We start from the raw sequence: 15,825 nt of genomic DNA, 5'->3' as shown, positions 1-15,825 counted from the left end.
TCCATTGATCTATGTGTCTTTTGTTGTACCAATATCAGGATGCTTTGGCTACTATGATGTGTAGTAAATTTTGGGATCAGGGAGTGAGAGGCCTCCAACTTTGTTCTTAAGCATTGCTTTACTTATCCAAGGTGTCTTTCCTTTCCATATAAAGTTAGTGATTAGTTTTTCCATCTCTTTAAAGAATGATGTTGGAATCTGGATTGGGATAGCATTGTATATAGATAACTTGGGGTAACATTAACATTTTCACAATGATAAGTCTTCTATCCAGGGACATGGTATGGTATATTCTTCCATTTTTGTAAGTCTCTTTTGGTTTCTTGGTTGTTGTTTTTTTTGTTTTTTTTTTGTATAGGTCTTTTGTTTCTCTGGTTAGATTTGTTCCTAAGTATTTCATCTTTGGGGTGGCTATTGTAAATGGTATTGTTTTCCTAATTTCCTTTTCAGGACTGTCTTTATTAGTGTAGAGAAATCCAACTGATTACTGTATATTGATGTTGTGCCCTGCCACTTTGCTGAATCTTCCAATGAGTTCAATCTTTTTTGTTTTTGCTGAGTCTTTGGGATTTTTAATGTATAGAATCATATCATCTACAAATAGAGTTTTACAACCTCTTTGCCAATTTGGATGCCTTTAATTTCCCTTTCTTACCTTATTGCTCTGGCTCAAATAACTAACACAATATTGAGTAGGAATGGTGATAAAGGGCATCCTTGTCGGGTTCCTGTTTGCAAAGCTGTTGGATAATGCCTTAAGCCTTGTTTTCTTTTCTCCACAGGTTAACCTTTATTTCTCACTGTGAGAGCTTTGCATCGTTAAGATGAACTGAATAGAGATTTTAGTGAATGTTCTTTCTAAGTGATAGTATATAGGCTGATAAGCCAGATCCAGATAAGACTTTACTTAGCATAATACTTCAGATTCTGTAGACAGGTTTAGAGAGCTGTCTCAGACTACAAGTTACTTGCAACTTTCTGATTAAGAAAGAAAACTTCAGGTTGAGAAAGGCTGTCATAGACCCTTTAAATATGTAGCGAATATGAGCATTTATTGAAAGCTAGATTTGCTCCTATATCTCTTGTCCAGAGTTATAACTTGTCAAGTTTTAATAATAATTGTCCACAGTGATTCTCAAGTTAGAGCTGCAGCTATACTTTTTTTGTTGTTGTTCCTCCCAGCTGGGACCAAACAAAATGTAAATGAAAATCTCCTGCAAAGTATTTATTTGGGTAGCTTGTGTTTCTTATCTCATCTTTTACTTTAAGGTATGTATTCATCTGCTTTCACAGTAGATTATCCAGTAGAGGTACAGAAAGGTGTAATTAGAAAATGCTTTCCACACAGCTCTGTTACTGGGTACAGTACCACCTGATTGCAATTTGTCTGTTTAAAAAATAAAAATGTTTTCAGACACTTCATTTACTTGCTATCCCAAGCATATAAAAAGAAATAGATTAACAACGTCTGATGAACAGACAGTGAGTCATTATTCCAAAAAAAATTGTGGACTGAGTATAATATTCTAATAGAGTAATAACACTCAACCTTAATTTTCCCTTAAGACTTGCATTATCGTTAGGTTGAATACTTAATCCTATCTGTTCATATTCGCTACATACAGATTTATATAGAAGCTGTGAAATTATCATATACTCAAAGCACTCGACCTCAAGGTCAGTTTGAACTGCAAGGTTGGTGCTTCAAATGCCTCAGCTGCTCCTCAGAAACCCTGCACAGTCGCTATGAGTCAGAACCAACTCGACGGTACTTAGCAAGAGCAATCTTCCCATTATAAGGAAGAAATTAGGGCATTGGCTAAGTACTAGAGATTTTTAAATACCCTTAGAGAAAATTCATTTCCCAATGTTTATATATTTGTTTTGATTACACATTCAGAAATTCAGAGCCCTTGTAGTGTTTATATATTCTATATTCATTTTTGAACCAGATTCTACTTTAATTCTTAGAACAATAAGGCAGGAGTCTTAGTTATTTTTTCCGCTTTAACAAGCAGGTATGCTCTGTCACACTTTAGGAGCTTAGAAGTCTGAATTCAGTTTAGGAGGAAGGGTCTTCTCTCCTCGCAGGGTCTGCAGACCCAGCATTCCTTGGAGACCTCCGTATGTCTTGATTTTCCCTGGGTCTAGCAGCTTCTTGGCATAGGGTCCCAGGCCCAAAGTATACACCTCATTATTTGTTCTCCTCTCTCAGTGGGACTCTGTTCTCTGCTCACTTGTTCAATCTCTCTTATATCTCACACAAGGTGGGTTCAAGATACAGCCAAGCCCTATAGAGTGTATCCTGTTTTATTAACATCACATCCTTGAGTCCTGCCTCATTGCCACCATGAGGTCAGAATTTACAGCTTCCGGGATCATTCGATCCCAGAACGGAGGACAATGACACAATACTGAGACACAGCCTCGCCAACTTGGCACATGTTTTTTGGAGACACGATTGAATCCGTCACGTGGATCTGTTTGGAAAGCAGCCTTTCCCTTCCATTCTGAAGAAGATGCTTAACGTCTGGGTCATTATTTAGAAAGGACAGTGCCCTGTTTTCATAAAACAAATGATATGTGTTAATAGAACAAGATCAGTTTAGTTTAAAGAATGCTTCTTGTTGTTAAACGCCATCAAGTCGGTTCTGACCCATAGTGACCCTGTATAGGGTTTCCAAGGAGCAACTGGTGAGCTTGAACCACTGACCTTGCAGTTCAAACGGCTTTGCAGTCTGGTGTATTAGCCCACAGCGGCACACCAGGAGTCCAAAGAATGCTTGTTGTTGTTAAGTGCCATCGAGTCGGTTCCAACCCATAGTGACCCTGTATAGGGTTTCCGAGGAGCAGCTGGTGAGCTTGAACCGCCGACCTTGCAGTTCAAACAGGTCTGCAGTCTTGGGTGTTAACCTACAGTGCTACACCAGGACTGTTAGTACATATGAAAATGAGTCTTCAAAACTGATAAATTACAGAGCAATTATTTGCATGTTCAAATAACATATATTCAAATCCTTTTTAAAACAAATTTCATTTTTGAAATTAGATAACATAAAATTATCAGGAATATTTTTGTATACCTCATATTACTCTTAAGGAAGATTGCCAGAGTCTGTTGATCATGTGAAAATCATTGTTACATTTTTTTATGCAGTAGAAAAATAATAAAGAAATTGGGATTTATTGACTCTTCTCTTTTTGCCAGATTTAGAAATGGCTGTCGCATATTGGAATTTAGTATTATCTGGAAGGTTTAAATTCTTAGATCTCTGGAACAAGTTTTTGTTGGTAAGTATACTCCTGCTTCTGGGTGGGTATGTACAATATAGAACTGAAATTAATGGATTGTAAACAAGGTTGTTCAACTTCCTGGTAACTTCCTCTTCCCCAGCAGATAATGCCAGAATATTCTTCTCCGTCCTGGAAGCAATGAAGTTAAAGTGTTACTTATGAGTGTATCATTTGTAGTTGTGGATAAAACGCTAAGGTTGTTACTCTTCACTGCTGTTGTGCCAGCTCCTTTATAATGTAACGAAACGTTACTGAGTCCTACACCATCTTCCTGATGGTTGATCCGTTTGGGATCCTTGCTGTAGCCATATTGTCATTATATCTCACTGAGGGTTTCCTCCACTCCATCAAACTTGATGACCTCCTCTGATGTTCAGTCCCTCCTGATGATGCGTCCAGAGTCCTCAGGTTGTAGTGCCAGATGAGATCCTGTGACCCACAGCCTTCTCATTGGCTAGCTTTGGCCTTATGCGCATCTCCCACCCACCTGTCACCGCAGGTGTGCGTGTTGTTGTGATGCTGCATGTGTCTCAGTACAACTTTCAGACTCAGAAGAAAGTCCAAGCAGTGATCTGCTGCTGAAAACCCACCAGGCAACACCTTACAGACCACAGCCACGACCTCTAAGGCCATTCAGCAGTAGCTAGCAGCTACAGTTTTCACAGCGACATCACCAGACCTTCTTGTCTGGAAGCTCTACTGATAGTCTGAAGTAGTTGTAATCTAGAAGTAAATTCCACTGTGGATAACCCTGCTGGAATTTGAAATACCAGTGGTAGCAACGCACAAGCCACCACACTCTGACAGACGGACAGGAGAGTGGTGGTATAAAGCTGTCCACAGAGTGTATTAGACAGCAGAGAGATTGCTGCACAACTTTGCTGGACTCCAGTAATCCATAGCAGCTAGGCTTCACGTTTCACCTGGCTCCAAGGCTGCTTTTAGAAAGTGGTTCATGGCAACTGCATTCTGAACTACGTTTCTAGATGATCTGCCTGAAACTTCAACCACCTGTTGATTTATTGTTTCCTCTGTGGTCTCAAAACTGCTGATTATTTCTCTACTTTTTATAAGAAACTTAGAGTCCTAGAAGAACTCATCAGAGCCAAACTTTGTGTACCACTTGCTCCTGGGTCCAGGACTGTGGGGTTTGCTCCAGTGTCCGGTAGAGATACCGCTGTGCATGTGTTCATACTCTGATACCATTTTTAAATGCACAAAGGACCTTCAGAAAGGTTGTGGAATGAAAAGACAGTGGAATTGTTCCACAAACTTTTTTAAATCCCCTTGTGTCTGATAATGTTCAGAAGGAATTCAAAGAGTCAGTTAGTGTTGGTAGCTTGCAGTAGGCTCTACAATAACGCAGTCTCAAAGAAGAATAGGTACTTCACAAAGCCTAAATCTATAAGTAGAGTAAGAATGCTTAGATTAATAATAATTTGTTGTTGTGAAGTGCCATCAAGTCAATTCTAACCCATAGCGACCCTGCATAGGGTTTCCTAGGAGCAGCTGGTGAGCTTGAACCACAGACCTTGCAGTTCAAACCGACTTTGCAGTCCAGCACATCTACCAACAGCACCACACCAGGAATCCACCAGCTGATCTTGAGAAAGATGAGCCCATCTGTTTCTATAAAGATGATAGCTTTGGAAACCCTCTGGGGCTGTTTTAAACTGTCCTGTAGAATCGTTGAGTCATAATTGACATGAACTAGTTTTGTGACCAACAGCAAGTTGTTTATCTGTCCTGTGCCTTGGTTTCCTCATCTGTTAAAAAAAAAAAAAAGCAAAAAAACCTAATACTAGTTAGCTTATAAGGTTGTTGGGGAAAATTGCTCATTAATATAAGTAAATCATTTAAACCCGAACAGGCTTTTTAAGTGCTGTATGTGAAAGCTGCTGTCATGTAGAAAGCCCTTGGGTGGTGCAAATGCCTGCTCTCAACTACTGACCTGGAGATTGGTGGGTCACATCCACCCGGTGGTCTGTTTCCATATGGTTACAACCACTGAGGGGAAGTCACTAACTAGAGCATTTTGTTTCTGTTGATTAAGTTCCACTGAGTCAGTTCCAACTCATAGCAGCCTTGTATAGGGTCCCAAGGAGCATCTGGTGGGTTTGAACCACTGGCCTTGTGGTTAGCAGTCTAGTGCTAATTATACAGCACCACACCAGGATTCTGTAGACACATGTTAACTTGGATGAAGGGAAAGGCAATATACAATAAAGTAACAGTGACGAATGATAAAGGCACTGAATACAAGAGCTAAAGGCAGCAAACGTAATAATCTAACATCCAAGAATATTACAGTCACCTGCAGTAACAGTACTGATAACCCACAGGTGGGTACATGTGTTTACAAGCAAGCTGAACAGAAGTGGGAGACAAATGCTACGACCCCCATGAACATACAGAGATTTGACAAGGTATTTTTACATATGTGTTTATATGTGCTGTAAACATGTTCATGAACATTGAGCTTGCAAGGAGCCTTGGAGACACAGTGGGTTATGCATTGGGCTATTAACTCCAAGGTCAACAGTTCGAATCCACCAGCTGCTCTAAGGGAGAGATATGAGGCTTTATGGTCCTATAAAGATTTACAGCCTTGGAAACACTGCCTAGGGTCACTATGAGTTGGAATCCATATATCTTGAAAGAATGAGTCACTGGGCCTGGGGGCTCAGGATAGTGTCCTCAGCGGCATCGAGGTCAGTTCACATAACATTATACACACAAAGATAGGTTTCCACATCCTGCTTCGGTGACTAGCAGCTGAGGCGTTAGAAGCTCCTGAGTGACCGTCTAAGGTGGTCACCCCCTGTCAGAAACAAGGAAGAGTGAAGACAATCAAAGACACAAGGAGACAATTTGTGCCAAGGACTTAATAGACCACAAGACACCCAGTCTCCAGGAATGACCCTGAGACAAGAAGACCTAGATGGTGCCCAGCAACCACTGTTAACGTTCACAACAGAGTGAGAGAAAAATGTGGAAAAAACTCAGAGTCATAAAGCCAAGGCTTATTGTTGAGATAGAGTCTGGGTGGAACTCCCGAGAATATGGGCCTGTGGATTCCTTTGAAGCCTGGAACCACATTCACCCCTCTGGTTCACCTGTCAGCAAAACAGTAGACCTGTAAGGTCAACAGTAGCTACCAGAACAATAGCACTTAGAATAGTCACCCAGTTAAGATCCAAAGGACAGCATTTGCCCAAAGACAAGTTTAAAAGACAGGAAGGGACAGGAAAGAAGAAATGAAAACAGTAAACACAGGGAGGAAGTAGGAACAGAGCTGTTAACATTGTTGAGACTGCAATCTGTCACTGATTAAACTGTGTACGAATTGTTGAGTGGGAAACCCATTTCCCCTTTAAACTGTCACCCAAATCACAATTTAATTTTCAGTTCCAGCCATTGAAAACCCCAAGTACTCATGACTCTGAAACATGGGGTCACCATGGGTTAGAAATGACCTGACAGTAACAGGTTTGGTTTGGTTTAGGGTTAGTTAGTATCTGTAATAGACGAAGGCTCATTTAAATCATTAACTCGTGCGCTATAGCTTATCTCTTGAAACTATTCAGAAGTTAATAGCCTTGTGACCATGATTCTTCTAAGTTTTTGCTTGGGGTTCTGTAACCTATATTTTAGACACATAACCCAAGAATAGGCCATCAATAAGTTATAAAATCATAGGGTTAGCCTTATAAATCCAATGTATAAGACTATATTTTGTTTTTAAAGACATCTGCTTTCTGTATTCACACATTGGTGGTGTAGCCAAATTATTCAAAGCACTGTTATTTTAAGTTTTAAGCTTTGTTCGTGCACTTGTATTCCTCATCACATTATCTAATGAAGCCAGACAACCCACTGGAATGTTTAAGAGTTCAGCTTTGTGTCTTAAATCTGGTGTTTATTTGTTTATTTTTCTCTTAATGTTTTAGGAACATCACAAAAGATCAATTCCAAGGGACACTTGGAACCTTCTACTAGATTTTGGAAATATGATTGCAGATGATATGTCTAACTATGATGAAGAAGGTACTGAAATGACAGTATTTTGGAAGATTGCTAGGAATCCTTAAACTTAGCCGGAATGTTAACATTTCCTGCCGTCAGCACTAAAGCAGAGTGAGGAAGAACTTAGACACTGTGATCAGACCCACTGTGCTCTGGCTCCTGGCACCACGTGTGCTTGTGTGCTGTGCTTAGCAATGACATGGGTGTAGGGAAAGTTCTCACTTCAGTCCTAGAAAGGAAAACGGGTTTCAAATTTCCCATAAATCGAGAAGATAGCCATTTAAACTAAACCACTTCCAAAACGTCACACAGACCACCAGGGCAGAAACACAGAAAACCTGGATGGCTAATGGTCCCAAATAGGCAGTGTGACCCCCTAGGTCAGTGATTTCATGATGCTGCCTTACTTGAAGATTCTACCGTAGATTTATTTATGTAAATTTAATGATACACTCTGTCGTTTCCTCCGCCCACAATATTTCAGGACACTGAATCAGAAGACCTGTGTTTGCTTGTTTGTTTTTATCTGAGTGCATGCTGGGTATGTTCTGCAAAGCTGATGTTTTCGGCTCCTATAAAGATGTACAACCTTGGGCACCCTATACAGGGCTGCCGTGCATCAGAACCAGCTCCCTGGCACCTAAAACAACTCCTACGTTGGGAAGGGAAGAGTCATACTCTGGGAGGAAGTTCTCAACCTCCAGGCTCCTCACCTACTGTAAGTCTTCACTGCCTGTCCTAGTGAAGGGAGCACAATGCCTCTCTCTGTAGGATCAGCACTGGACTGCAAACTCTGAGGTTGGTGGTTCAAGCCCACCACTCGCTCTGTGGGAGAAAGGTAAAATTTTCTGCTCTTGCAAAGATGTATGGTCTTGGAAACCGTGTACCGGGTCACTGAGTTGGAACCGACTCAACAGTACTTCACAACACATCCAGCTAAGCTGTGAGTTTCTCTGTAATTTCCCTCCATTCACTCTCTCTGCTCTGCCATCAGCAGAACTAACCACTCACGTCTCTGTGTTCTAGAAAGTACAGATTCTTCAGCTCATCATTGGTCTTTACTGGTTCACGTGTCTATTTTTCTCACTCTATGTACAAGTTCCCCAAGGATCTTAGCTTGGTCTTCTTTTACATCTTCAGCACTTCGCACAACACCTAGCATATATACAACCTGTATGCTGATAAAATCATTCAAGAAGCATGATCATGTGAAGGAAAACGTGGCATCAGCATTGGAGGAAGACTCATTAATGACCTGCGATATGCAGATAATACAACCTTGCTTGCTGAAAGCTAAGAGAACTTAAAAATACTGATGAAGATCAAAGACCACAGCCTTCAGTATGGATTACATCTCAATGTAAAGAAAACAAAAATCCTCACCACTGGACCAATAAACAACATCCATATCAATGGAGAAAAGGTTGAAATTGTCAAAGACTTCATTTTCCTTGGATCAACCAACAACACTCATGGAAGCAGCAGTCAAGAATTCAAACAACATAGTGCATTAGGCAAGTCTGCTGTACAGGAGCTCTTTAAAGTGTTGAAGCGCAAAGATGTCAATTTGAGGACTAAGGTGTGCCTGACCCAAGCCATGATAGTTTTGATAACATCATATGCATGTGAAAGCTGGACAATGAATAGGGAAGACTGTAGAAGAATTGATGCAGTTGAGTTATGGTGTGTAGAGGACAATACTGAAAGTACCATGGGCTGCCAAAAGAACCAACAGATCTGTGTTGGAAGAAGTGCAGCCAGAGTGCTCCTTGGAGGCCAGGACAACCAGACTTCGTCTCTCATATTGCTGACATATTGTCAGGAGGGACCAGTCTCTGGAGAAGGATGTCATGTTTGGTAAGGTGGAAGGTCAGAGAAAAAGAGGAAGACCCCCAGCAACAGACTGGCACAGTGGCAGCATCAGTGGGCTCAGGTGTAGCAACAACTGTGAGGCTGGCCCAGGACTGGGCAGGTTTCATTCTGTTGCACAGGGTCGCTATGAGTCGGTACTGACTCAATGGCACCTAGCAACAACAACAAAAATCATGTACCAGGCGCTTTATAAATGTTTGTCCAATTAGTGAATGAATATGTAATTGAATATATACATAAGTGCTCTGCGTTTCACCATATTTGGTGAGACAAGGGCAGACACGTCTACATAAAAAGAGAAAAATATATAGGGCAGCGCTACTCAAAGGTTTTTAAAAACCCACTCTCATCAAGGTGCCATATAGGGTTTTTATGGAGTGACTGGTGTGTTTGAACTGCCGTCCTTAAGGTTGGCAGTCCAGTGCTTATCCTACAGTACCATACCAGGACTTCATTCTGACTTATTGCAACCTTATATAGGGTTTCTGAGACTGTTAATCTGTATAGAGGCAGACAGCCTTATTTTTCTCCCAAGGAGTGGCTGGTGGGTTTGAACCACCGACCTTGTGGTAAAAGCCCAGTGCCTTGCCTACAGTGCCAATCGTAACGAGATTAAAGAGAACTTAAGTAAATGGAAAGATGCCCCACGTTCATGGATTATAAAAATGTCAGGACTCGCCAAAAGATCTATAGATTCAGCACAATCCCAATAAAAATTCCAATAGCATTAAAAAAAAAAAAATGGAAAAACCAATCCTCCTCAACTTGATATGGAATAGTAAGAGGCCAAAAATAGCTAAGGCAATATTGAAAGAGAGGAACAAAGCAGGACAACTTGCATTTCCCGATTTTAAAATATCTACAGCTACAGCAGGCAAAGCAGTCAGCTAACTGATAAAACAAAAAGAGGCCAGTAGACACATGGTCAAGAATGGAGAGTCCAGAAACAAGCCCACACATCTGTGGTCAGCTGATTGTTTTTACAAGATTGTTAAGTTCACTCAGTGGGGAGAAGGAGGTCTCTTCAGTCAACGGTTCTAGAGAAAATGAAACCAAACCCATGACTCCCAGCATCCACACAGACTAATGCAGAATGGATTAGGGACCTAAATGTGGGCGCTGTAACACCATCAGGCCTAGGTTTTGTTTTTGGTTTTGGTTAAACACTTTTTTAAAAAAGTTTTTGTTGTGAATTGAGCGATAATTTACACGAGAGAACTTTGGTTTTACACTCATCATTTCATTGCAATGATTACAATCTCCTCCTTGCATCCTCATTCAACAGTATTTGCTTCCATTCCCTCTGGTGTTTTTGGGGGGAGATGTACACGGAAACACTCAAGAATATATAATCATTTAAACAACCAACGGGCATATTCTGCAAGCCTGGCAGACCTCGTTTTTAATGATGATTATATAATACAGTAACAGAAACCCAAGTAGCAAAACATGAAATAAACTTTTCTTTAGCCAAATACTTTACCAAAAAAAGTGAAAAGACAAGCTACTGACTGGGAAAATATTTTCATAAACTCTAGATCCAGTAAAATTCTGATAATCAAAATATATAGAGAACTTTGGCAAGTTAATAACAAAAAGACAACCGAATCATAGACTAGGCAAAGGATGTGACTAGAGACTTCATCAGAAAGAACATTCCTGTGGCAATCCAGCGCATGGAAAGATGTTCAGTAATCACCAGCATTGAAGAGGTGCCGCTCAGAACCTACTGAGATGCCACTCCACTCTCTCTAGTAAGTTTTAGGAGCTCTGGTGTGGTGCTGTTGGATCAGCACTGGACTGCTAGTCTCAAACTTAGTGGTTCAAATCCACCATCCACTCCTCAGAAAACCTCTACAGGGTCATTGTCTCAGAACTGACTCCACAGCACTCAACAACAACAGGATGATTGAGATTTAAAAACAAACAAACAAAATGGCAAACGCTGGTGATGATGTGGGGGAACGGGAGCCCTTATCCACTTGTGGGAATTTAAAATCATCCAGCCATTGTGGACGACAATGTGACACTTCCTCAGAAAACTGTATCATACCGTACCAGGAGACACAAGTCCCTGGAAAGGGACATCAGGCTTGGTAAATTGGAGGGTCAGTGAAAATGAGGAAGACCCCAATGAGATGGATGGACACAGTGGCTGACGCAGGACCAGGCAGTGTTTGTTTGACTCTGTTTGTAGGGAAGCTATGAGTCACACTGACTGGATGGACGGCATGTAACAACAACATGCGGGCAAGTAAGTCTACTCCTAGCTATTTACATCTAAAAAAAGATGTGTGCACCTGTGTTTCTTGCAGCTCTATTCACGAGAGACAAAAGGTGGAAAGAACCTAAATGCCCATCAAGGAATGAATGGAAAAACAAAATGGGTTACATGCATACAGTAGAGTACTGTCTGACCAGGAGGAGGAATGGATGTCCTGACGCTCACACTACCATACACATGGGGCTTGAAGACATTATGCTGAGTAAAATACTTCAGTCATAAAAGGGCAAACGACGGATAACTCATATATTAAAAAAGAAACATTTCCCTAAGGACCAAGTTGAGAAGGGATGGGAAGGAGGGTGGAATGAAACAGGAACCATGGAAATAGGGAGGAAGCTGGGTAACTGTTGCCTGGAGGGGACTGGAGGCATTGAGGTGAAACAAAGTGTTGGATTTGTTGAATGTAAAACTGCATCCTTCATTCAATTCACAATGAAAAATTAAAAAAAAAAAAAAAAGCCTGATGTATACGCAACAAACTTTATCTGCGGTGACCCAGGACAAAAGGGAAGGAGCTCACGGGTTACTGCCCATGAGTACTGAGTGTCCATTTGCAATGATAGAAAAGTGGCTTTGATTGAGAACAAGATTGGACAGCCAATTGTAAGTGCTTTCAGTAAATTGTTGTTAAGTTCTGGTCCACAGCAACCTTGTGTAGGGTTTCCGAGGAGTAGCTGGAAAGTTTGAACCTCCAATCTTGTGGTTCAGACTGACTTTGCAGTCCAGCATATTAACCTACAGTGCCACACCAGCACTCCCTTCAATAAGTTATACACCTGTAAAAAGTTTAGTTGTTGAAAGCTGTGTGTTAGATAAATTTGAACAGTTACAAAAAGAGTAGGTGCTGAGGCTGCGTATGTCCAACCAACTAGTTCATGGGATTTCGGTCCTTGCTTTGATGAATAATGTCATCGGACAATCCCACTTAATTAGCCTAATAAAGTGTTTAAATGCTGAATAGTGTCTGGGGTCCTAAAAGCTCATACTTGGTCATCCAGGGTACAATCATTGGCATCTATCCACCTTGGAAAAAAGGGGGAAGGAGAGTCTGGAACGGAAGGAGGAGATGAAATTTGTGGTGAATTGCCTTCCATGCCATGAGACTGGAAGATGCTCAGCTCTTATTTATCATTATGATCAAAGATTCTAAAAGAGCAATTACTGTTTAAAAGAGGAATGAGTACAAAATAGGGTTTGAAATGTTTAAAATCCAGCTCTTCTGTAATCGTGGATGGTAGATGTACCCCTGAAATGAAACCCTCAGATAGTCTTTAAACCATAAACCAAAAATAGCCCCTGAAATCCTAAGGAACAGTTTAGCTTCATTAGTAAAAAATGTCTGCCTTGAGGATCTTGCTCTTCTGTGGGCTCAAATTGACAAGAGCAACTTAAAGATTCGATAGGAAACTTCGGGAGGCAGTTTATGTTAGTGGAAGAGGAACAGCATAGAAAAGTAAGAATGGTACAACTTGCAAAAGGTAATCCATGGCCCTGAGTTATGTATGTCAACACTTGAATTGGTAATATTTTTGCTGTGTGTGTCAACAAGATAACAAAATGCATTATTTTTTTTGAAATTAGGTAATAAGTATGTGTTGAGTGCTGAGTGGAGGAAGAACTTGGTGGGGAGGTTAGGAGGGTGGACAGGAGAGGAAGACACTGCAGAGTGTGAGAAGACTGGTTAGCAGCTGCATAGTAGTGGTCTAAGTGCTGCAGGAACATAGAGGAGCGACTTTGGATGGGGTGGATTTGGACTGAACCTTTATGAGAACATGCTCATCAAGAAGCACAAAAAAGGCATGCATTCTGAACAAGGACAGAAATGACCTAGTTGGAGGACATTAGTACTTCATCTGTCTAAGGAGTCCCAGTGGTACAGTGGTTAAGCACTTGGTTGCTGCCTGAAAGGTCATGGTTCAAACCCACCAGCCACTCCTTGGAAATAAGATGTAGCAGTCGGCTTCCATAAAGACTCGCTGCCATGGAAAACCAGTGGCGCTGTGAGTTGGCATCAACTTGTTGACAGCAGGGTTAGTTCATCCGTCCAGCTTGGGAGGACACATCTGTTCGTCTGTCTTCACTCCTCTACAATCTGTTGACCCTTAGAGTTATGGGCACCAGGCCGAGTATTGTCGAGCCACTGCAAGGAAGTTCGTGATCAGATCATGTTATATGTCAGTGTTATGAGAAGGGACATTTTCTGCACACATGAACATACCAGTATTTCAGATGAATATTTACTGACCCTGGTCTGGCTAGAACCAAAGAATTAAATGACTTCAGCTAATCTGTGCTGTGAAGAAATCATTTTTGTTCTTGAACTATCAATGTTGGATTGTGAAAAAAGTGGTTTAGAAGTATTCCTTTAAAACTTCTGTTTGTTTATTTTCCTTTAGGAGCCTGGCCTGTTCTTATAGATGATTTTGTGGAATATGCGCGGCCAGTCGTCACGGGGGGAAAACGCAGCACTTTCTGAGCAGAGAGACCATGCTGGAATTAGGCTGTGGATGGGTTGCATCCCATAAAGGAGACACTGGGGTCAGTTACTGTGCACATTTCTCACTGATTTCAGAAGTCATCCTTGCCTGCTCATGAAGCTAAAAGAACCATCCAGTTCTTGAAGAAAATGGTGACTGTTTTATGGACACCGTGAATTCCTCACAAGATGACCACTTTGGAATCTTTGCAGATCCCCGGGGCATTGTAGCTGTTGCTTTTAAAGAGATTTCTGCATGGTTTTGATATTTAAGAAAAAGTAACATAGAGCCCATTTTGCAGGACTGCAGAGCATGCTGTTTAGTTCATGATTTAAGATGAATACCAGCAGTTACCAAGACCCCTGCGAAACTAAATTGTCAATACACTTACAACCAGGGTGTGTGTTCTCAAGTAGGATGTTGTATTTTTATACAACATGTACCCAAAAGATGATCTTGTAATGGATTCTAAAATTTTTTAAACTTGGTGCCAGGAATTCAAGATTTATATTTTTTGAATTACCAAATGTCTAGATTTGCCAAATCTATTTTTGTTTGTGATAATTTTCCTAGCTGTTCATCTGTAGCTCATTTCATAATTTTGAATAGACCATTACAGTTTGCACAGTGTGTGATTTCAGGAAAGTTTTACTTTAAGCTGTTTACAAGTCAGCAAGCCTGTTTTACTTTCAATAACGCTATTTGAACTTCTGAAGAAGTTTCTTAAGGTATGTTTTGTTTTTAATTTAAAAAAAACAAAATATATATATATATAATTACATTTTAAAAGACATTTTCCATGAAAAATTATTTCTTTATGAGTGATGAAGTAAAGGCTTAAAGATCAAGGGAGTTGGTTACTTTCAAACATGTACAGTCTCAGTCATGCCTAGCATCCAAGCCTTGGTAAAAGTGGTACAATTTGGAAGCCAAAATATGCATCATTGTGGGGAGAAAACAAACAAAAAAGCAGAAGCCTTCATCTTCTTTGATAGCTGAAACGTGTCCTTGAAACAGATTGTGTGTTTCCTGACCTCTACTGGCACTGTGGGTTAATGCGTGGGACTGCAAAGTCAGTTTGAACCGCAAGGTCGGAGGTTCAAGCTCACCAGCTGCTCCTCGGAAACCCAAGACAGGGTCGCTGTGGGTTGGAACCAACTCGTCAACAGCCTTGTCAAAGTGTCCCCACTAGTGCGGCTCAGAAACGGGCTGTTCCGAGATGTGGAGAGCGTGGGATATCACCCTGATCTTCTTTTGACAAAGCTCTTTGGAGAACCTTAGAAGTCAGCCTCTCATTTGAAAAGAGGATCTTGGTGTATTTGGCCTTGTCATGGTAGGTGTCCCTTGCTGCCCTCTGTGCAGTTTAGGTAGCAGATAGTTGGCTGTTGTTTTACAGGAGACAGCTGAAAGAGAAGAGCTTCACTTCCGGTATGCCTCAAACGTGTATTTTGATCTGACTCCCCAAGATGAAATGCATTCAGTGTTTTAGGAAACTACTATTTAAATCAAAAGCCACATCCATTTGGATATACTTGGCTAAGGTATGAACTATATATGCTTTTTGTATAGAAATCTTCAAAAAAAAAAAGGGGGGGGGGCAACGGGATAGAGGAGTGAAGAAGGGTCTAAAAGACTGAAGACTGAGATCTAGGCCTGACTCAGCCACTAATTGTGTGCCCTGCATAAGGTTTCCAAGGAGCTGCTGGTGAGCTTGAACCGGTGACCTTGTGGTTCAAATTGACTTTGTAATCCAGTGCATTAGCCCACGGTACCACACTGGACCTCTGTTTCCATAGCTAGTAAGGGACAAAGTAGATCACCTCTACCTTCGAAACTGTGATTCTAAGAGAACATTTAATAAAAGCTCGC

At 41.0% G+C, this 15,825-nt stretch overlaps 1 protein-coding gene across 1 annotated transcript in view; it reads left to right on the top strand.

Moving 5' to 3' along the window:
• The window catches only part of DCUN1D2 (DCN1, defective in cullin neddylation 1, domain containing 2), a 38,274-nt gene extending 24,319 nt beyond the window's left edge, over positions 1-13,955 (top strand). Inside the window, exons 4-6 of the mRNA XM_006851551.1 lie at positions 3,209-3,291; positions 7,245-7,341; positions 13,876-13,955. Of these exons, the coding sequence (XP_006851614.1) occupies positions 3,209-3,291; positions 7,245-7,341; positions 13,876-13,955 (260 nt within the window). The remainder of the gene's footprint in view (positions 1-3,208; positions 3,292-7,244; positions 7,342-13,875) is intronic.
• Positions 13,956-15,825: the final 1,870 nt, after the last annotated feature.

This window comes from Chrysochloris asiatica, unplaced genomic scaffold, assembly GCF_000296735.1.
Source record: "Chrysochloris asiatica unplaced genomic scaffold, ChrAsi1.0 scaffold00029, whole genome shotgun sequence".
Taxonomy (NCBI): Eukaryota; Metazoa; Chordata; class Mammalia; order Afrosoricida; family Chrysochloridae; genus Chrysochloris; species Chrysochloris asiatica.
This window is presented reverse-complemented; position numbering and strand designations above follow the sequence as displayed.